The sequence below is a fragment of the Microcaecilia unicolor genome, chromosome 2 (genome assembly GCF_901765095.1).
Source record: "Microcaecilia unicolor chromosome 2, aMicUni1.1, whole genome shotgun sequence".
Classification (NCBI taxonomy): domain Eukaryota; kingdom Metazoa; phylum Chordata; class Amphibia; order Gymnophiona; family Siphonopidae; genus Microcaecilia; species Microcaecilia unicolor.
This window is the reverse complement of record NC_044032.1, coordinates 566,432,811-566,457,039: the sequence shown is the minus strand read 5'-3', so window position 1 is coordinate 566,457,039 and position 24,229 is coordinate 566,432,811. Positions and strand designations below refer to the sequence as shown.

At 46.3% G+C, this 24,229-nt stretch overlaps 1 protein-coding gene across 1 annotated transcript in view; it reads right to left on the bottom strand.

Moving 5' to 3' along the window:
- PCM1 (pericentriolar material 1) overlaps positions 1-24,229 on the bottom strand; it is an 866,960-nt gene that overhangs the window by 481,659 nt on the left and 361,072 nt on the right. The window contains 2 exon segments of the mRNA XM_030191464.1: positions 13,214-13,433; positions 13,926-14,126. Coding sequence (XP_030047324.1) covers positions 13,214-13,433; positions 13,926-14,126 — 421 coding nt within the window.

The window sequence follows — 24,229 nt, the reverse complement described above, 5'->3', positions numbered from 1 at the left end:
GCAGGATTCACCGGACCAAAGCAAAGATGAAAGCTGTAGGCAGAGCATTTACTCCTTAGGACTACCAGGCTTGAAACAGGCTTCACAGGAGCAAAGCATAAGGTGAAAGCTGTAGGCAAAGCATTTACTCCTCAGGGCTACCAGACTTGGGAGCAGACTTCCACTGGAAAACAACGTAAGAAGAAAGCATAGCAAAGCTTTACCTCTCAGGACTACCAGCCTTGGGCCCAATCAAGGATAATTGCCAGAGCACTGAGCACACTCAGAAGCCAGCTTAAGAAGTGCTCAGTGCCAATGACATCACCAGCTTGGCCTCTACCACTCTACAGTGACCCCACAAGTCACCGACTGGAACTGCAGGTAATTTTAGTAGGTATAGAAGAAGGAATAGGGCAATGGCGACCGTAACATAAACTCCTCAATTTTGAACAATTAAAAATGTGAAAGTGTTTAAATAGAGGTCAGGGCTGTGGCCTAACCCCACAGCCACTCATGAAAAATACAGGAAATCCAAAAAACTAGAGAAAAAAAATACGAGGATGGGAAAATCGAAGGAAGAAATTAAACAAAGAAGATAATTATCCACAAAGGAAGGCACTCGTGATAGCGAAAAATTTTTTGAAAAGTGCAGTGTAAGGAAAAGACTACGCAAACTTGTCCTCTCAGAGCTCCACAAAAATAAGAGAGACCGAGGGACCCACGCTCGAGCGTTGGGCAGGAAGGCACCAGTGCATGTGCAGTAGGACGTTGCTAGAACTTTTTCTAGTGCTTGCGAATTAGCGTCCACACTGGGGCTCTGTTGGATGACATCACCCACGTGTGGAAATAATGCAGCCTACTTGTCCTTGGAGAGTAAACTTATTTCAGTGAGAATGAGAATCCCATTTAGTGGAGGACAATTATTCATGATACCTTAACCCACCTGAAACTGGGGACAAATGAGCTCAAGGTAACAGAACACCATTTAGTATAAGATGCAAATTGGAAGGGGAGGAGAGGAGTAGCAGGGATGATGGGAGGTTAGGGATAGATATAGTTATTGAAAGTATTTCCGGCTGCTGTTGGGGGCATAGTGACTGTACAGTTATGCAGCTGTGTGAAGGTATATTGTTTATTACTACTACTACTTAACACTTCTAAAGCGATTCAAGGGTTACGCAGCGCTGTACAGTTTAACAAAGAAGGACAGTCCCTGCTCAAGGAGCTTACAATCTAATGGACAAAAATGTGCAGTCAAACAAATTGAGGCAGTCTAGATTTCCTGAATAGAGGTAAAATGGTTAGGTGCCGAAGGTGACATTGAAGAGGTGGGCTTTGAGCAAGGATTTGAAGATTGGGTTATATAGTTGGCCGTTTAATTGTAAAATGAAAACACTAAGTACATAAGCAAACAAGTAGATAAAGTAAACACCATTTTTAATTTGGGCATTTTGCCGATTTGGGAAAGCAAGCTATAAATATGAAAAATAGAGTCAAAATAAAGTTTGACTAAAAAAACATTTACCACACAAAAAACCTATACTGGAAAGCGAATGCTACATACCTGTAGAAGGTATTCTCCGAGGACAGCAGGCTGATTGTTCTCACTGATGGGTGACGTCCACGGCAGCCCCTCCAATCGGAAACTTCACTAGCAAAGTCCTTTGCTAGCCCTCGCGCGCCCGCGCGCACCGCGCATGCGCGGCCGTCTTCCCGCCCGAAACCGGCTCGAGCCGGCCAGTCCAGTATGTAGCAAGGCAATACACTTCAAGGGAAGACACAACTCCAAAGGGGAGGCGGGCGGGTTTGTGAGAACAATCAGCCTGCTGTCCTCGGAGAATACCTTCTACAGGTATGTAGCATTCGCTTTCTCCGAGGACAAGCAGGCTGCTTGTTCTCACTGATGGGGTATCCCTAGCCCCCAGGCTCACTCAAACAACAACCATGGTCAATTGGGCCTCGCAACGGCGAGGACATAACTGAGATTGACCTAAAAAATTTACCAACTAACTGAGAGTGTAGCCTGGAACAGAACAAACAGGGCCCTCGGGGGGTGGAGTTGGATCCTAAAGCCCAAACAGGTTCTGAAGAACTGACTGCCCGAACCGACTGTCGCGTCAGGTATCCTGCTGCAGGCAGTAATGAGATGTGAATGTGTGGACAGATGACCACGTCGCAGCTTTGCAAATTTCTTCAATGGAGGCTGACTTCAAGTGGGCTACCGACGCAGCCATGGCTCTGACATTATGAGCCGTGACATGACCCTCAAGAGCCAGCCCCGCCTGGGCGTAAGTGAAGGAAATGCAATCTGCTAGCCAATTGGATATGGTGCGTTTCCCTACAGCCACTCCCCTCCTATTGGGGTCAAAAGAAACAAACAATTGGGCGGACTGTCTGGTGGGCTGTGTCCGCTCCAGGTAGAAGGCCAATGCTCTCTTGCAGTCCAATGTGTGCAGCTGACGTTCAGCAGGGCAGGAATGAGGACGGGGAAAGAATGTTGGCAAGACAATTGACTGGTTTAGATGGAACTCCGACACGACCTTTGGCAGAAACTTAGGGTGAGTGCGGAGGACTACTCTGTTGTGATGAAATTTGGTGTAAGGGGCCTGGGCTACCAGGGCCTGAAGCTCGCTGACTCTACGAGCCGAAGTAACTGCCACCAAGAAAATGACCTTCCAGGTCAAGTACTTCGGATGGCAGGAATTCAGTGGCTCAAAAGGAGGTTTCATCAGCTGGGTGAGAACGACATTGAGATCCCATGACACTGTAGGAGGCTTGAAAGGGGGCTTTGACAAAAGCAAACCTCTCATGAAGCGAACAACTAAAGGCTGTCCTGAGATCGGCTTACCTTCCACTTGGTAATGGTATGCACTGATTGCACTAAGGTGAACCCTTACGGAGTTGGTCTTGAGACCAGACTCAGACAAGTGCAGAAGGTATTCAAGCAGGGTCTGTGTAGGACAAGAGCGAGGATCTAGGGCCTTGCTGTCACACCAGACGGCAAACCTCCTCCAATGAAAGAAGTAACTTCTCTTAGTGGAGTCTTTCCTGGAAGCAAGCAAGATGCGGGAGACACCCTCTGGCAGACCCAAAGAGGCAAAGTCTACGCCCTCAACATCCAGGCCGTGAGAGCCAGGGACTGGAGGTTGGGATGCAGAAGAGCCCCGTCGTCCTGCGTGATGAGGGTCGGAAAACACTCCAATCTCCACGGTTCTTCGGAGGATAACTCCAGAAGAAGAGGGAACCAGATCTGACGCGGCCAAAAGGGAGCAATCAGAATCATGGTGCCTCGGTCTTGCTTGAGTTTCAACAAAGTCTTCCCCACCAGAGGTATGGGAGGATAAGCATACAGCAGACCTTCCCCCCAATCCAGGAGGAAGGCATCCGACGCCAGTCTGCCGTGGGCCTGAAGCCTGGAACAGAACTGAGGGACCTTGTGGTTCACTTGAGATGCGAAGAGATCCACCAGGGGGGTGCCCCACGCCTGGAAGATCTGTCGCACCACACGGGAATTGAGCGACCACTCGTGAGGTTGCATAATCCTGCTCAACCTGTCGGCCAGACTGTTGTTTACGCCTGCCAGATATGTGGCTTGGAGCACCATGCCCTGACGGCGAGCCCAGAGCCACATGCTGACGGCTTCCTGACACAGGGGGCGAGATCCGGTGCCCCCCTGCTTGTTGACATAGTACATGGCAACCTGATTGTCCGTCTGAATTTGGATAATTTGGTGGGACAGCCGATCTCTGAAAGCCTTCAGAGCGTTCCAGATCGCTCGCAACTCCAGAAGATTGATCTGTAGATCGCGTTCTTGGAGGGACCAACTTCCTTGGGTGTGAAGCCCATCGACATGAGCTCCCCATCCCAGGAGAGACGCATCCGTGGTCAGCACTTTTTGTGGCTGAGGAATTTGGAAGGGACGTCCCAGAGTCAAATTGGAGCAAATCGTCCACCAAAACAGGGATTCGAGAAAACTCGTGGACAGGTGGATCACGTCCTCTAGACCCCCAGCGGCCTGATACCACTGGGAGGCTAGGGTCCATTGAGCAGATCTCATGTGAAGGCGGGCCATGGGAGTCACATGAACTGTGGAGGCCATGTGGCCCAGCAATCTCAACATCTGCCGAGCTGTGATCTGCTGGGACGCTCGCACCCGCGAGACGAGGGACAACAAGTTGTTGGCTCTCGTCTCTGGGAGATAGGCGCGAGCCGTCCGAGAATCCAGCAGGGCTCCGATGAATTCGAGTTTCTGCACTGGGAGAAGATGGGACTTTGGGTAATTTATCACAAACCCCAGTAGCTCCAGGAGGCGAATAGTCATCTGCATGGACTGCAGGGCTCCTGCCTCGGATGTGTTCTTCACCAGCCAATCGTCGAGATATGGGAACACGTGCACCCCCAGCCTGCGAAGCGCCGCTGCTACCACAGCTAGGCACTTTGTGAACACCCTGGGCGTGGAGGCGAGCCCAAAGGGTAGCACACAGTACTGGAAGTGGCGTGTGCCCAGCTGAAATCGCAGATACTGTCTGTGAGCTGGCAGTATCGGGATGTGTGTGTAGGCATCCTTCAAGTCCAGAGAGCATAGCCAATCGTTTTGCTGAATCATGGGGAGAAGGGTGCCCAGGGAAAGCATCCTGAACTTTTCTTTTACGAGATATTTGTTCAGGGCCCTTAGGTCTAGGATGGGACGCATCCCCCCTGTTTTCTTTTCCACAAGGAAGTACCTGGAATAGAATCCCAGCCCTTCTTGCCCGGATGGCACGGGCTCGACCGCATTGGCGCTGAGAAGGGCGGAGAGTTCCTCTGCAAGTACCTGCTTGTGCTGGAAGCTGTAGGACTGAGCTCCCGGAGGACAATTTGGAGGTTTTGAGGCCAAATTGAGGGTGTATCCTTGCCGGACTATTTGGAGAACCCACTGATCGGAGGTTATGAGAGGCCACCTTTGGTGAAAAACTTTCAACCTCCCTCCGACAGGCAGGTCGCCCGGCACTGACACTTGGATGTCGGCTATGCTCTGCTGGAGCCAGTCAAAAGCTCGCCCCTTGCTTTTGCTGGGGAGCCGCGGGGCCTTGCTGAGTCGCACGCTGCTGACGAGAGCGAGCGCGCTGGGGCTTAGCCTGGGCCGCAGGCTGTCGGGAAGGAGGATTGTACCTACGCTTGCCAGAAGTATAGGGAACAGTCTTCCTTCCCCCGAAAAATCGTCTACCTGTAGAGGTAGAAGCTGAAGGCTGCCGGTGGGCGAACTTGTCGAATGCGGTGTCCCGCTGGTGGAGAGACTCTACCACCTGTTCGACTTTTTCGCCAAAAATGTTATCCGCACGGCAAGGCGAGTCCGCAATCCGCTGCTGGATTCTATTCTCCAGGTCGGCGGCACGCAGCCATGAGAGCCTGCGCATCACCACACCTTGAGCAGCGGCCCTGGACGCAACATCAAAAGTGTCATAAACTCCTCTGGCCAGGAATTTTCTGCACGCCTTCAGCTGCCTGACCACCTCCTGAAAAGGCTTGGCTTGCTCAGGGGGAAGAGCATCAACCAAGCCCGCCAACTGCCGCACATTGTTCCGCATGTGTATGCTCGTGTAGAGCTGGTAGGACTGGATCTTGGACACGAGCATAGAGGAATGGTAGGCCTTCCTCCCAAAGGAGTCTAAGGTTCTAGCGTCCTTGCCCGGGGGCGCCGAAGCATGTTCCCTAGAACTCTTAGCCTTCTTTAGGGCCAAATCCACAACTCCAGAGTCATGAGGCAACTGAGTGCGCATCAGCTCTGGGTCCCCATGGATCCGGTACTGGGACTCGATCTTCTTGGGAATGTGGGGATTAGTTAATGGCTTGGTCCAGTTCGCAAGCAATGTCTTCTTCAGGACATGGTGCAAGGGAACAGTGGACGCTTCCTTAGGTGGAGAAGGATAGTCCAGGAGCTCAAACATTTCAGCCCTGGGCTCGTCCTCCACAACCACCGGGAAGGGGATGGCCGTAGACATCTCCCGGACAAAGGAAGCGAAAGACAGACTCTCGGGAGGAGAAAGCTGTCTCTCAGGAGAGGGAGTGGGATCAGACGGAAGACCCTCAGACTCCTCGTCAGAGAAATATCTGGGATCTTCCTCTTCCTCCCACGAGGCCTCACCCTCGGTGTCAGACACGAGTTCCCGGACCTGTGTCTGCAACCTCGCCCTGCTCGACTCCGTGGAACCCCGTCCACGATGGGGGCGTCGAGAGGTAGACTCCCTTGCCCGCATCGGCGAAGCTCCCTCCGCCGACGTGGTCGGGGAGCCTTCCTGGGAGGTGGCCGCGGTCGGCACCGCACGCGATACCGACGTCGGGGACCTCAACCTGGGCGATGGGCCAGCCGGCGCCACGCTCGACGGTACCGGAGGCGCAAGCACCGCCGGTACCGGAGGGGTAGGGCGCAACAGCTCTCCCAGAATCTCTGGGAGAACGGCCCGGAGGCTCTCGTTTAGAGTGGCTGCAGAGAAAGGCTGAGAGGTCGATGCAGGCGTCGACGTCAGTACCTGTTCCGGGCGTGGAGGCTGTTCCTGGCTGTCCAGAGCGGAGCGCATCGACACCTCCTGAACAGAGGGTGAGCGGTCCTCTCGGTGCCGATGCCTGCTGGGTGCCGAATCCCTCGGCGACCCAGAGCTCTCGGTGCCGACACGGGGAGGAGACCGGTGTCGATGCTTCTTCGATTTCTTCCGAAGCATGTCACCGGAGCTCCCCGGCACCGACGAGGAGGACGTCGAATCCATCCGTCGCTTCCTCGGGGCCGAGACTGAAGAAGGTCGATCTCAGGGGGGCTGTACCGCAGGAGCCCTCAGGGTAGGCGGAGACCCACCCGAGGGCTCACCGCCACCAGCAGGGGAATGGACAGCCCTCACCTGCACTCCACCCGATGCACCACCGTCCGACGACATCAGCAGACGAGGTCCTGGTACCACCGACGTCGATGCAGCTATCCGATGTCTCGGCGCCGATGCAGAGGCCCGATGCCTCGATGCACTCGATGCAGGGGCGGCCGAGGAAGATGGTCTGGACGCTGACGACGTCGATGCACTCGAAGATCCCGGTGCCGATGCCGACGAAGAGCCCGAGAACAACACGTTCCACTGGGCTAGTCTCGCTACCTGAATCCGCCTTTGAAGCAGGGAACACAGACTGCAGTTCTGAGGGCGGTGCTCGGCCCCCAGACACTGAAGACACGACGAGTGTCGATCAGTGAGCGAGATAACCCGGGCGCACTGGGTGCACTTCTTGAAGCCGCTGGAAGGCTTCGATGTCATGGGCGGAAAAATCACGCCGGCGAAATCAAAAGCCGAAATGGCGAAATTTGAAGCACCAAAATTTAGAGGGAGAAAAATCTCGACCGAGGCCAAAAAGAGGCCTACCCCGACGACGAAAGAAAACTTACCGGGGCAAAAAGCTGGAAGTACGGGGAGGATTTACACGAAACCCGGCGGGGGGTTTCCGAAGCACTTCCCAACTAAGAGAAAACTTTCCCGAAGGAAAAAAACACGCTCAAAATAAATTGGACGAGCCGAGGTCGACTTTCCGGGGCTCGACACGGCGAAAACACGACCGTACCGAGTGCGGACAAAAGAAGACTGGCCGGCTCGAGCCGGTTTCGGGCGGGAAGACGGCCGCGCATGCGCGGTGCGCGCGGGCGCGCGAGGGCTAGCAAAGGACTTTGCTAGTGAAGTTTCCGATTGGAGGGGCTGCCGTGGACGTCACCCATCAGTGAGAACAAGCAGCCTGCTTGTCCTCGGAGAATAATTATATTACACATCTCTGTGCAAAGAAAAACAAAAACAGCATTTTATAAGCAGAAATCAACTTTTATATTAATTGCCCAGGGTATAGGCATCTAAACGTATGTGCATAATATCCTGTAGGTGCAAAATTTATCTAATCCAATTACAGCTGCTTCCTGAAGCAGGGAATTGCCTTATGTTTCACTTATGCAGCTATTTTACAAAATATAAACACAAGCATGTAAAATTAGTTGAGACATTTGCATGAGCCTCAGATCAAGTGTTAAAAACATGGCAGAGCCTCTGTCACAGAAGTTACTCTTCTTTGATGCACCAATCCATAAATTTGCCCATCTGCTAGGGACACAGAAAACTGACTTCTTTAATGAATGGAGCCTTGGTATATTAAAAGATGAACAGTTTAGCTCTGCTTCCATATCTTGGCAGGAGGGACATATCCCATTTGTCTGGGCTGATCTGGTAAGGACCAAAAAAGCAAGGCTGTTTTACCCAAAGAAAGGGCACAATTTTGGGGGTAATTATATCAGCCTTACAACTCCCCCCCCCCCCCCCCCCCAAAAAAAAAAAAAAAAAAAAAAATTACACTTGATTTAAAGAACACAGCATGCAATCACAAAATGAAACACCTATCCAAACAATTCTTCAAACAGGTGCATGTTTAATAGCATTGCTCACAAACACAATTCCAGTCTCCCCAAAAGATTTTTCAAATTTATCAGTTTGCAACAAACTTTAGTACTTATAGGTCTTGATCAACAAACTGATCTTAAATCACAGCTGTACACCAACAGATATGACTAAAAGTCTACAAAATATTGTATTTAACATAACTATGATCAGATCCAAGAACAAAAATTTTGTTATCAGAGTTAAAGCTGTTCAACTGAAATATTTCCAGGCAAGTATGAACCGATTTGAAAAACAATTCTTTTCTTTCAAATCATATTATACAAAAACACCCAGTATCAACTCCAAAAAGGAATTACAACACTGAAGGAAAGTAAAATAGAATGATCTATCTTATATCCATAAGGTAAAGCAAGATATTTGCTGCTTTTAACTTCATCATCATCATACACATTGTGAGGGTAATTTTATAAATATATACACTAGCTAAAACTACACGCACTTTTATTAGGCAGACTTTTGGTAGATTTTTCAAGAGGAAATGTATGGATGCATCTGTTTTGAAAATTTTTTCATGTTAATTATTCACACAAGTTAATACCTACTAGTTGGTGCATATGTTTTTTTTTTTTGTGCAACAAAATACTTGCCATGTTTCAAAAGTATGTATTTAAATACTAATTCTCCTTAACTCTGCCCCAGGAACACCTCTGGTCAGTATGGGGAAAAAAATATGTACATATTGTACACATACTTGTATCAACATATTGGGCACACAAATTTTTTAAGGGGTGAAGCATTGCTTTACCCCTGGAAATAGCCAAGAAATATCTCCCCCACCCCTAATTGTCTTCCTCTTTAGTCTAATCAGGATTTCAAGTCACTTTACATCATCCTTCATTCCTGCTTATTTTCAAAATCTGCAATGCCTCCACTTATCATATGCTGAGACAATGTTTATTACTATCTTGCAGTGTGAGAGAGGAAAATATAGTTTGGAGCTGACACTGTTAGGAAAACTCAAAAAATATGCATTTGTATCCCACATTTTCCAGGTTCAATGTGGCTTACATTGTTCCGTAATGGTGAAGTACCACTTCCGGAAAAGAGAAATACATAGTTGAGGTATTGGAGAAAGAGAGGACTAGGTATCCTATATAATAATTTGCACCATGAACATTCCATGAAGCTGCCTGGGCCCGTGCCTCCATTCTGATTGGCTGTGCCTGGGACTGAAGCCTCGGATGATGTCATCCAGAGAGCCCAAGCAACAGCAGTAACACCCTGTCAGAAAACCTACCCTGTCTCACACATACACACACGATCTCTCTCTGTGACACACAACACACATACAGTTCACCCCCCCCCCCCGACACAACACACACACAATTACTGACTCACACACACACTCATGCAACATCTAAAACCTCCCCCTCCCTCTGTCATTCTGACAGAGAAAAAAAAATGTAACAACCTGTCAGAAAACCTACCCTGTCTCACATATACACACACAATCTCTCTTTGTGACACACAATACACACAGTTCACCCCCCCCCCCGACACACAAACACAGTTCCCCCCCCCCATACACAATTACTGACTCACACACACTCATGCAACATCTAAAACCTCCCCCCTCTGTCATTCTGACAGAGGAAAAAAAATGTAACACCCTTTCAGAAAACCTACTCTGTCTCACACATACACACACGATCTCTCTCTGTGACACACAACACACAGTACACTACCCCCCACACACAATTACTGAATTACACACATTCATGCAACATCTAAAACCTCCCCCCCTCTGTCATTCTGACAGACAAAAAAAAATGTAACACCCTGTCAGAAAACCTTCCCTGTCTCACACATACACACACGATCTCTCTTTGTGACACACAACACACACAGTTCCCCTCCCCCGACACACAACACCACAGTTCACCCCCCCACACACACACACAATTACTGACTCACACATACACTCATGCAACATCTAAAACCTCCCCCCCGTCATTGACAGAGAAAAAAAAATGTAACACCCTGTCAGAAAACCTCCCGTCTCACACATACACACACGATCTCTCTCTGTGACACACAACGCACACAGTTCACACCCCCCCCCGACACACAGTTCCCCCCCCACACACACACAATTACTGACACACACACACACACTCATGCAACATCTAATATCATCAAACACACCCCCACCACTGTCACTGACAGACAGAGACACACATAGAATATAAGTCTCACATACACAGACACTGTCTGTCTCATAGCCACACACAATGATGAAGCCTTGAACTTCACAATCAACTACCGCTGGCACTGTCAACATACACACACACAATAACTCACTCACATACACAATCACTGTCTGTCTCATAGACACACACACTGACCCCTCCTTGGAGAATACAACACAGATGATGAACACTTTGGAACCCCAATACAAGCCCAACACCGACACAGACCACTTCACCAGACCCATCAGCCCACCCCACTCTCTCATTCTGACAGAGAAAAAACAAAATTTACCACACTCTCATAAACCCTACCCTGTCTTACTTACACATAAACACACGATCTCTCTCTGTGACACACAACACACACAGTTCCCCAACCCAATCCCCACCACCCCCTCACAAGGTAACTGTCACAGACACACACAATTACTGACTCACACACACTCATGCACCATCGCAGTTCATCAAACCCAAACCCACCACAGTCACTGCCAGAAACCCACAAACACACACAATCTAACTATCACATACAGAGTTACTGTCTGAATCATAGAGACACACACTGAAAAAGCCAAGAACTAGACAAACAACTACCCCTCCTCTGTCACTAGAACAATGATGTACAACACTTAGGAACTCCACTCAAACACCCCCGCCACCCCATACCACTTCACCAAACTCATCCCCCAACCTCCTCTGTCATTCTGACAGACAGAAACAATCTGCACACCACACACACATACAGTCGCCCCCATCGTCTCAGTTCCCACCCACTATATCACTTTCACAGACACACAAGATCTCTATCTGTGACACTCACACTCTGTCACTCTCACGCAGCCACACACACAGATTCAAACACACTATCTCTCATACACTCAGACTTACTTTCATACACAGACTGTGTCACACACTCAGTCACTCTATCTTTCACATATACACTATCTCTCACAAAAACAACAAAAAAAAAAACAACTAAATAACTGAATTTCACAATTTGAACAAAATTTTCTATGAAAATCTGTCTATCTTTCTGTTTCAAACTCTGTCTCTCTCACACACAGGCACAATGGCAGACAAAGAACAAAAAACAACTACTCAAAATGAAGAGCAACACAGAGACAAGGAAAAAAAAAGAGCAGAAGTTCAAAGAAAAAGGAGTTTAGCGCAAAGAGAACACAAAAACGCTACAACAAAACAAATAAATAATGCATGCAAAAAAAAAAAAAAAGATGACTACACAGGAAAGCACAAGTAGGAGAGAAAGAAAAGCAGAAAATGAAAGGAAAACAATAAGATAAATGACGGATGAAGAAACAGAAACAAACACAAGAAGACATACTAATGCACAACGCAAAAAAACTGAAACAAGGTCACAGAAAGAAGAAACGACGACAACACATTTAGAGGAAAAAAAACAAATAGAGGAACAAACAACAAAAACAAACTATTAATTTTTAAAAAAAAAACCATATATTACACAAGTATATAAGCACTGCCATGCTGAGAAAAGACCAAAAGTCCATCAAGCCCAGCACTCCGTCTCCGACAGCGGCCAATCGAGGCCCCAAGAACCTGGCAAAACCCCAAAATTTAGTAACGATCAATGGACTTTTCCTTCAGGAATCTGTCCAGACCACCTTTAAACTCAGCAAGGCCAGCTGCCGTCACTACCTTCTCTGGCAATGAGTTCCAGAGTCTAACCACATGCTGAGTAAAGAAAAACTTTCTCCAATTTGTTTTAAACCTACCACATTCTAATTTCATCTTGTGTCCCCTGGTTCTATTATTGTTAGAAAGTGTAAACAAACGCTTCACATCTGTCTGCTCTACCCCACTCATTATTGTGTAGACCTCTATCATATCACCCCTCAGCCGCCTTTTCTCCAGGCTAAAGAGTCCTAGCCTTCTTAACCTCTCCTCATAAGGTAGTCGTCCTATCACTTTTATCATTTTCGTCGCCCTTCTCTGCACCTTCTCCAATTCCTTTATATCTTTTTTGAGATGAGGCGACCAGAACTGAATACCATACTCCAGGTGCAGTCGCACCATAGAGCGATACAATGGCATTATAACATCCTCATTTTTGTTTTCCATCCCTTTTCTAATAATACTCAACATTCTGTTTGCCTTCTTAGCCGCCGCAGCACACTGAGCGGAAGATTTCAACGTCCTATCCACGATGACTCCCAGATCCCTTTCTCGGTCTGTAACTCCTAAAGCGGAACCTTGCATGACATATTAAAACAGTTCAGGTCAAAACAAACACAAATAGATAAAACCCTTGCTAGCGCCTGTTTCATTTGATTGAGAAACAGGTCTTTCTTACTAGTTCATGTAATATATATTGTATAACAACAAATAAGAGGTATTGGATTTATCTTCTATCGTGATACAATTATTTGGACGATCAGTAATATTAAGCTTCAAATCATAGCAAAAATTAGTATGGACAGTTTGGGAATACAGAGATATGTGTTGTGTGGATCCAAGTGTAAATTTTGTTAACTGGCATTTAGGATGGATTAGTGTGGTATGCTTTCTTGAATAGGTTGGTTTTCAGTAGTTTGCGAAAATTAATTATGTCTTTACCTGCTGATCCTGCATCAAAGTCTGACAAATACTGGTGCTGAATTCAAGTTGTTTCTTCAACTGATTAATTTGTTCTTGCCAGTGTTCCTTCTCTTCCACATAAGAGAGCTCAGATGCCCATCGAAGATTTTCTTGTCGTCTCATACTGACATTCTGTTGTCTTGTTTTAGCCAATGGACGGTAATTGCCATCCACTGAAAATGGACGCAGATTCCGCCATCTGTGCAGAATTATTAATAAAAAAAATGTAACCACTAGAAATATTTTTAATAGGTACAAACTAATAAATATGTATATTTTAGAAGGGACGAGCTTTTGTATGTCTTTACATTCAATGTATAGTCAAATACATCTATAAATTGATCAAAGAATATGTGACCATAACATATTGGAAAAAATAAAGGTAGATAGCAGATAGGAAAAGATTAGTTACCTATTAACAGTGAGGAACTTTGGAAAAACAAACTCAGTCTTATCTATAGACATCGCATACTCTGCTGCTGAAAAACAATGCCAGGTGATTGTTTTCCCAAAATCTTAAATAGAAGTGAATGACAATTCAATTTAAATTACAATTTAAGATGTGAACCAGACTAAACATGGAAAACCTTAGGTCTGCAGAAGAACTAATTGTAAAGGCCCAATTTAAGCCTTTAATTCTGCCAATATTTGCTACAAACAATATTTATTACCCAACTACAGTGATACTAACCCTCCCTTATTTCTTTTGGAATTGTGAGTTTCATGATTAGAGCTGTTCTGTGAATAAATGGGGAAGTTCTCATTTGAGCTGCTTTCTTGCTCCTCCTCTTCCTCCTCTTCTGCTTGAACTCCATCAGATGGATAGCAATCTTCATCCCCATCTTCTTCATCTAATGCACATTGGGTAGAACCTCCCCAGGTGGCCATTGTTCTGATAAACATAAATTAAATTAATTGCACAAAATAGATGACAATCACACAAAGCAATAAACAAATCTATATGTGTATCACTTTTTTGGCAAAACGTTGAAGCACTTTTCCATCTACTGAAAATTAGTGCCTAGGAAGCCATCAGATACAGAAGAGCACATCATATGGTAAGATGCTGGAAATCTTGTGAATGCAGTCTACCACTTGGAATGGGACAGAGAATGCTCAAGGATTTCAGACTGGTTTTGGGGTGGGGGGGGGGGGGTGGGGGGAGAATACTATATGGAAAATGAGTTTTCCTTGTCATCAGAGTTAATGCACAGTAGTGGTCAGTGTGTGTTGTTGACCAGCAGCCTTCAGAGACCACAGTTGTTTCTTACTTTGGACCCATCTACTCCTCCTGACTGCCTACCTGAAACTGTACCATTCTTTTCTCTTTCTTGGAGACCCTCGGTGATTGTTACATCCTTTCCTGATATTTTCCAGTAAAAGACAATTTTCAAAGCAATTTAGAAACGTAAAAAGCATTTTTGCTATATTAATCAACTGTCTGAAATTGTTCTCCTTCAACATGACTAAACGTCCATGCACTTACCTTTAGTTGCATTGAGAAGCGCTCCTTAAAAAATATTTAAATCAAAGGAGGAAAAGCACATGCACAGACAGCATTTTCAAATATATGCTTGTACTTTTCCGGAAATAAACTACCCAAAGAAATGACAGGAGCAAGTGATCACACGTAGCCCTTATCCTATATAATAAAACGCACCTCCAATGTTCTGAAGCTGAGAAAGTGAAGCCTTGAAGCATTTGTGCTCTCTCTAAAGCTGTATCCATCTCCTGAAGTGACGTCAGTGTACTTCCGTGTACGTCACACACAGCACTGACCAACCACAGGTGGGAGGGCGGGCGCACAGTGGCGATTGGCTCTACCGTTCAGTGGGCGTGCACACTGAGCTGTGCACGGCAGCGGAGGTTGGGCGGTTGGCTGAGGGGCAGAGATTTGGGTGGTGTGGTGCTGTAAGGGGAAGGAGAATTGCTGGGTGGCTGGAGGGGGGACAGGGGAGAAAGCAGAATCGCTGGGTGCCTGGGGGGGGGGGGGGCAGTGGACATAGGAGAATTGCTGGCTGGCTGGAGGGGGAGCAGGGGAGAGAGGAGATTCGCTGGGGGGTAAGGGAAAAGAGAGAATCGCTGGGTGGCTGGAGGGGGGCAGGGGACAGAGGAGACTCGCTGGGTGGCTGGAGGGGGGGCAGGGGGCAGAGGAGACGTGCTGGGTGGCTGGAGGGGGGCAGGGGACAGAAGAGACGTGCTGGGTGGCTGGAGGGGGGGCAGGGGACACAGGAGACTCGCTAAGTGGCTGGAAGGGGAGCAGGGGACAGAGGAGACTCGCTGGGTGGCTGGAGGGGGCAGGGGACAGAGGTGACTCCCTGGGTGGCTGGAGGGGGGGGGGGCAGGGGAGAGAAGAGCATTGGTGGATGGCTGGAGGGGGGGGGGGCAAGGGAGAAAGTAGAATCACTGGGTGGCTGGAGGGGGGACAGAGGAGACACACTTGCACCCAGCAGTCTCACTCTCTCTGTCACACACACAAACTCGAACATTCACTCTCTCTCTCTCACACATACTCTCTCAAACATACACACTCCGAGGAAAACCTTGCTAGCGCTCGTTTCATTTGTGTCAGAAACGGGCCTGTTTTACTAGTTCACAATAATTTTCAAAATGAAAGAACACATGCATTTTTGCTCTGGAAATTAGTACAAAGTCCACAGGTAAGAAGTACTCATGGTCTTTATTCAAAAGTCAACCGCTTTAAAATTGCACACTGAAACACTACTAACAACATCCTATATCTAGATATGTGGCAAAACAGGAGAAAAAAGCAGTCACAGGCTGTTAGACCTGAAGATGCTAACTCCTTATATTCTAAGCCTCTAAGTTATTACTATTAACTGGTTGAAAAAGACAATTGGATTCAGTTACTATTTACATTTTTAAAGAAACCGAGTTAACCGGAAAACTGTTTCAACCAGCAGTGATCTGATTGGGTCCAAAAGTTTAGCTTAACAAACCGCTTGAGAAAGGGACTATTGGACTCAAGGTTTTCAAACCTGATTAATGAAAGACACAAGGTTTAGTTCTACAAACAAGTTGCTCTAATGTCTTAGTTAAAAAGAAAGTGGGTAGCTTTAGTATGAAATCCATTATCATACTTTTTAAACAATCAAATGTTCGTTGTTCATTCTTCTTGTTAAACTTTTCGCTTCATTAGCTCTGAGACTGATTAGTGACCCACCTAAGCAACACATTATAAAATCTCAGTATTTTCTGAACAGATGTTTGTGAATACTTTTCCTTCTAAAAATTGTAACTTTAGGTTGTGGTGAGGACATAAGAACATAAGAGTAGCCATACTGGGTCAGACCAATAATCTATCTAGCCCAGTATCCTGTTTTCCAAACAGTGGCCAAGCCAGGTCACAAGTACTTGTCAGAAACCCAAATCGTGGCAACACTCCATACTACAAATCTCAGGGTAAGCATTTGCTTCCCATGCCTGTCTCATAGCAGACTATGGACTTTTCCTCCATGAATTTGTTCAAACCTTTTTTAAACCCAGATACACTAACTGCTATTACCACATTCTCTTGCAAAGAGTTTAGGAGCTTAACTATTTGTTGAGTGAAAAAATATTTCCTCCTATTTGTTTTAAAAGTACCGTGTCTCCCCGAAAATAAGGCACTGTCTTATATTAATTTTTGCCCCCCAAAATGTGCTAGGTCTTATTTTCAGGGGCTGTCTTATTTTTCGGGGAAACATCGGGGTTGGATCGGGGTTGGCCCGCCCACCCTCCGTCGCTCCCGGAACTAACCTTAAACGCCTCCTTTCACCTTTGCAGCAGCAGGGCAGGCCACTCCTTCCTTCCATGTCCTGCCCTCGCCTGACGTAACGTCTGCGAGGGCGGGGCACGGAAGGAAGGAGAGGTCTGCCCTGCTGCTGCTTGCTGCGAAGGTGAAAGGAGGCGTTTAAGGTTAGTTCCAGGGGCGACGGAGGGTGGGTGGAGGGGGGGCCCGGCGACCTCGGGTGGGGGTGGGGGGGGCGGCCCGGGGGCGGCCTTGTCCGGCTCTCGGTGGCCCTGCTTTCAAACAAAAATTTGCTAGGTCTTACTTTCGGGGGAGGCCTTATATCTACCAAATCAGAAAAACCTCTACTAGGTCTTATTTTCGGGGGATGTCTTACTTTCGGGGAAAACAGGGTATTTCCATGTAGCTTCCTCGAGTGTCCCCTACTCTTTGTACTTCTGGAATGAGTAAAAAATTGATTTACTAGAGAGGCTGGAAGTAATCCTGTAGACAGAACAAGCACAAGAACAATGCAATATCCTCTCACACAGAGGATGTCTCTCCAGGAGCCACTGCCCAGGTGGGAAGGGTTAGGAAGGCTGTTGTAGAATCAGAATAGGGAAACATGTGCAGGTGCAAGCAAGGCCTGTACAGTGCTTGCTGAGACATTTAAAGGGCCAAGGGTGACAAAGCCTTTGTAGTAAATGAAGAAAATGATCATGGCATGTCAAACCCTCTAAGTACTAAAAAGGTTATCTTCATGGTCTGGAAACAAGTCAGCAAATTTGGTCATATGTAGCCCCTCTTCTTGATACTCTATTTATACTAGGCACTCACTTTGTTCTAGAATAAAGTCTCTCAGATTGCATGTAAATTCCGACATGAATTTCCTGATGGGCCCATAGTTACTAGCCCTTTTCGAAGAAACTCTTTGGTGAAAGTAGCAAGCTGCCCAATGGGGAGGGTTTCTTCGTAGACAGCAGCATTTGTCAGGCACACAAGTTGGTGATGGCATCCCATAGCATCAAGATGGACCATTTTCAAATATATGCTTGTACTTTTCTGGAAAGAAACTACCCAAAGAAATGAAAGGTGCAAGTGTTCACAAAGGTGGTGCTCTCAGGCCATGCATGTTCACAGTTCTGAGCTCCCGGAGTCAAGTATTTGGCACATTCATCCATGTCTTGGAACTGCTGAAGACAATGATTCCACCACATCTTGAAATTTTTCAAGAGAAGAGTGGAAATAATGTTTGAGTTGGAACTGATGTACTTCAGTTCTTGAATCAAGCATAGAGTTTTGCAAGACTTTATGCAGCGTTGGATCCTTGTTTGGTGGGGTATTAGAGTGAATCCTAGAACACTTATGTTTCTTAAGTTCAGACTTGACCACCATAGAAGTTGTAATTTATTTTGGCCCAATATGGTTTGTACTCTATACTTTGTTTCCAATCTCTCAGATGTAGGTGGAACTGACATTAGTGTTTTCCAGATCTTTGTTGCTTTAAAAGCATCTCATGGATTTGAAAAGCCAATATATTCTTTAGGACATCCAAACATCCAACTATCTACAATTTAGAAAAGAATTGAAAACCTACCTCTTAAAAAAAAATTCTACAGCTAACCACAATGGTGATCGATGACTTCCCTACACAATAAATGTAACACACTAATATAAACTGTAAGCCACTTTGAACCGAAATATGATTTTGGATATCAGTGGGCTACAAGAATGCATAAATAAATATTTCAGGACTTGCAGAACTCCTGGAGTCTGGCTTTTCTTGTGCGGAGTAAGAGTTCTTTTGCCATCATCTAGAGAAATTTGGGGTACGATGTGTCTTTCTGTTGAGATTTGTTTTCTGGTAGTGTTGGAGATAAATTACAGTAATCCAGGAGATTAAGACTGAACTCCCAGGGATGGTGATTTCAGAGTGGACTCAGTGCCAATTTACTGAGGCTGAGCCTTTAGAAAAATACTCATGAGAATGGTTAGGTCATGATGAGGACAAAAAAATAGCATCAGAAAGAGTGCTGTGCTTACCTGATTGATGCTTGCAATGCCAGTGATCTGCAGGTTCCTTTAAAATCTCTCTCCACAATCCTGTGAAATTGGTATACCATGCTCTATCTGCAGTGTTTGCTGCAGATGAGCAGAAAGAGGCAGGGGAAGAAGGGCTGAGCACAAAAGAACATAACTTAAGAACATAAGAGTAGCCATACTGGGTCAGACCAATGGTCCATCTAGCCCAGTACCCTGTTTTCAAACAGTGGCCAAGCCAGGTCAGGTCACAAGGACCTGGCAGAAACCCAAATCGTGGCAACACTCCATTCTAGAAATCCCAGGGCAAGCAGTTGCTTCCCATGTCTGTCTCATGAAATTTGTCCAAACCTTTTTTAAACCCAGATACACTAACCATTGTTACCACATCCTCTGGCAAAATGTTCCAGTGTTTAACTATTCGTTGAGTGAAAAAATATTTCCTCCTATTTGTTTTAAAAGTATTTCCATGTAACTTCCTCGAGTGTCCCCTAGTCTTTGTACTTTTGGAACGAGTAAAAAATTGATTTACTTCTACTTGCTCTACACTACTCAGGATTTTGTACACCTCAATCATATCTCCCCTCATCAGTCTCTTTTCCAAGCTGAAGAGCCCTAACCTCTTTAGCCTTTCCTCATACAAGAGGAGTTCCATCCCCTTTATCATTTGGTTGCTCTTCTTTGAACCTTTTCTAATTCCGCTATATCTTTTTTGAGATATGGCAACCAGAACTGCACGCAATACTCAAGGTGCGGACGCAAGGCATTAAAGTGTTTTCAGTCTTATTCACCATCGCTTTCCTAATAATTCCTAGCATCCTATTTGCTTTTTTGGCCGCCACCGCACACTGAGCAAGATCTCTTACAACTTCTTGCGTAAAGCGTCCCCTTTGCTTCTTCGTGATGAGTTAACTGAATGAATAATCCTACACTGCGAAGATATGGTTTAACCTTTAAATCTATTCCTTGAAAGTCTACCAACAAACATCACTTCAGTTTTTGCAAGATTTAATTCCAATTTATGCTGAGACATTCAATTCATTATCTCATTCAAATATTTAATTCATGACTCAAATAGATTTTGCATACCCTCTGCAATAGGAAAAAAAATGGATGTCGTCTGCATAGATTCTGAAGGGCGTTTGGCACATTTCTTGAAGCCACTGGGGGAGGGGGGTGTCTTCTGGACCATCAGGGAGAAAATAGCCAAGGCTAAATGAATTGACTCAATGGTGAGAAGAAAAAAAAAAAAAGTGGACCTCACAGAAAACATTCGGCCACCACTCAGGCCTACGAAGGCCTCAGAGCCAAAAAATAAAGTAAACTTAAAACTGCCACAAAACTAAGTAAAAAATAAACTGGGCAGGAAAAGGGGGTTAGAAAGAAAAATATGAAGAAAAAAGGGTTCCACTCACGAGGAAGGCACTTCAAAGTTGTCAAAATAAAAGTACTGGGAGCTCACAGAAATGTGACCTCTCTGTTCCACAGAAAAACAAAGCCTAATGATCCTACACTGCTCAAAATGAATGGGAAGGCACTCATGCATGTGCAATGGGACACTGCCATAGAGCACTGGATAGCGTCCACACTGGGTTCTGTCAAATGACATTACCCAATTGTAAGAAGTGTCCTGCTTATTCTCAGAAAACAAACATTATGATTACAGCTATTAGGGAGTTGACTGATAAGAAAGCTTCAAAGTGTGTAGGTGTCTGGATAGTTTGTCTCATCAAGGTATCCTGGCAGGGTCTTAAGAAAAAAAAAAAAGTTTGGGAAAAGAAGAATATGTTCACGAATGCAAACCTAACGCTGAAAAAGATTTTTATACATGAAAAGTGCTCCTTGAGAACAGAGAGAATCAGTGAACAAAACTGCCTATAATTACAAAAACTGTTCTGATAAGAAATGGACAACCACACAGTATCAGTTTTGCCCAAACTCACCCATAGGGTGTCATCCTGGTACAATCAAGATATTCTCCTCCTGAAGAAGCAGTAGAGAAAATTAGAGAGAAAGTGGTCCAGACATAAATCTGCTGAGAACAAAATACTATGGAGGAAGGATATCAGGGATTATAAGAAAAAGATTGTAAAAGCTAAAGCCCTCTACTAGAAAGAGCAAATTAAATACCCAAAAACTCTTAATAGGCTTCTGATGACCGACAATATCAGTAAATATAGCCACTCCCTCTGCTAATCAATTAGCCACATACTTCGAACAAAAAGTAACTAAAATTAGGACTGTGCTGCAACTTAAGGCTATTAGAATTCAATCTTGCATCAAGCAGCCTAGTCTGGATACTGGTATTGCAGCTCACTGACTGTGGTCCTCCTTTCTGCTACCCACTCAAGAGACTGTCAAATCCTCTCTCAAACAGTATTCTTCCACACATTGCCTTCTGGATGCTTGTCTGAGATATTTGTTAAAAACTGCACAGACAAGATTCATTGACCTTCTTCAAGCTCATTTATCATTTATGCCGACTCAGGGTGCTTCTCCTCAGTGGAAAGATTCCCTGATACTTAGCCTATTCTCTAAGAGCACCATGGTTTCACTGGGAGACGTTACTAATTACAGGCCTATCGCTTCTATCCCACTGTTGACTTAAGGTAATGGAGGGAAAGTAGGTACTCAGCTTATGAATCACTTTTCCTCTTTCTCCCTCTTGCATAAATCCCAGTCAGGCTTTAGGCCTTTTTATAGTACCGAGACCTTAGTATCTGATTTCAGACAAGCTTTTTTTTTAGTGATGCAATTCAATAGGTCAAGTGCCTTTGACATCGTTGATCATGAGTTGCTTTTAGGCCTGTTGGACCAATTTGGACTGTGTGAGAAGGTTCACCAATGGTTCCATGACTTCCTAAGATCTAGATCAAATCAGTTGAAGTTGTCAGGTTCTCTTTCACCATCCTGGTTTTCTGACTACAGGGATAGCCACTGTAGCCAATCCTGTTCGATGTTATGAAGGCTCTGTTAGGGAAAAAACTGGAGACAACAGGGTTCTGCACTTTCATTTATGCAGACAATGTCACAATCTATATCTCTTTAAAGGCTGGTCCTCCAGAAATTGTCCTTAAGATTAGGCTTTTGCTGGGAACCGAAAAAAAATCAAACGGTGTCGAAGTCAGGCAATCGCCTAAGTACTACCAAATTACCTGTTTTTGATCTGCATATATAGACATACACATGTATCCTAGTTTCTAATGTTATTAGTCCAGTAACCTAGTTTAGCTGGTGCCCAGGCAGCAACCTAAAGGCATGGCATTGTATTCCTATATAGCGAATGCTACATACCTGTAGAAGGTATTCTCCGAGGACAGCAGGCTGATTGTTCTCACTGATGGGTGACGTCCACGGCAGCCCCTCCAATCGGAATCTTCACTAGCAAAAGCCTTTGCTAGCCCTCGCGCGCCGATGCGCACCGCGCATGCGCGGCCGTCTTCCCGCCTGAAACCGGCTCGTGCCGGCCAGTCTCATATGTAGCAACACAAAGACTAGGGAAGACACAACTCCAAAGGGGAGGCGGGCGGGTTTGTGAGAACAATCAGCCTGCTGTCCTCGGAGAATACCTTCTACAGGTATGTAGCATTCGCTTTCTCCGAGGACAAGCAGGCTGCTTGTTCTCACTGATGGGGTATCCCTAGCCCCCAGGCTCACTCAAAACAACAACCATGGTCAATTGGGCCTCGCAACGGCGAGGACATAACTGAGATTGACCTAAAAAATTTACCAACTAACTGAGAGTGCAGCCTGGAACAGAACAAACATGGGCCTAGGGGGGTGGAGTTGGATTCTAAACCCCGAACAGATTCTGAAGCACTGACTGCCCGAACCGACTGTCGCGTCGGGTATCCTGCTGCAGGCAGTAATGAGATGTGAATGTGTGGACAGATGACCACATCGCAGCTTTGCAAATCTCTTCAATAGATGCTGACTTCAAGTGGGCTACCAACGCTGCCATGGCTCTAACATTATGAGCCGTGACATGACCCTCAAGAGCCAGCCCAGCCTGGGCGTAAGTGAAGGAAATGCAATCTGCTAGCCAATTGGATATGGTACGTTTTCCCACAGCCACTCCCCTCCTGTTGGGATCAAAAGAAACAAACAATTGGGCGGACTGTCTGTTGGGCTGTGTCCGCTCCAGATAGAAGGCCAATGCTCTCTTGCAGTCCAATGTGTGCAGCTGACGTTCAGCAGGGCAGGAATGAGGACGGGGAAAGAATGTTGGCAAGACAATTGACTGGTTCAGATGGAATTCCGACACAACCTTTGGCAAGAACTTAGGGTGAGTGCGGAGGACTACTCTGTTATGATGAAATTTGGTGTAAGGGGCCTGGGCTACCAGGGCCTGAAGCTCACTGACTGTACGAGCTGAAGTAACTGCCACCAAGAAAATGACCTTCCAGGTCAAGTACTTCAGATGGCAGGAATTCAGTGGCTCAAAAGGAGGTTTCATCAGCTGGGTGAGAACGACATTGAGATCCCATGACACTGTAGGAGGCTTGACAGGGGGCTTTGACAAAAGCAAACCTCTCATGAAGCGAACAACTAAAGGCTGTCCTGAGATCGGCTTACCTTCCACACGGTAATGGTATGCACTGATTGCACTAAGGTGAACCCTTACAGAGTTGGTCTTGAGACCAGACTCAGACAAGTGCAGAAGGTATTCAAACAGGGTCTGTGTAGGACAAGAGCGAGGATCTAGGGCCTTGCTGTCACACCAGACGGCAAACCTCCTCCATAGAAAGAAATAACTCCTCTTAGTGGAATCTTTCCTGGAAGCAAGCAAGATGCGGGAGACACCCTCTGACAGACCCAAAGAGGCAAAGTCTACGCTCTCAACATCCAGGCCGTGAGAGCCAGGGACCGGAGGTTGGGATGCAGAAGCGCCCCTTCGTCCTGAGTGATGAGGGTCGGAAAACACTCCAATCTCCATGGTTCTTCGGAGGACAACTCCAGAAGAAGAGGGAACCAGATCTGACGCGGCCAAAAAGGAGCAATCAGAATCATGGTGCCTCGGTCTTGCTTGAGTTTCAACAAAGTCTTCCCCACCAGAGGTATGGGAGGATAAGCATACAGCAGGCCCTCCCCCCAATCCAGGAGGAAGGCATCCGATGCCAGTCTGCCGTGGGCCTGAAGCCTGGAACAGAACTGAGGGACTTTGTGGTTGGCTCGAGATGCGAAGAGATCTACCAAGGGGGTGCCCCACACCTGGAAGATCTGTC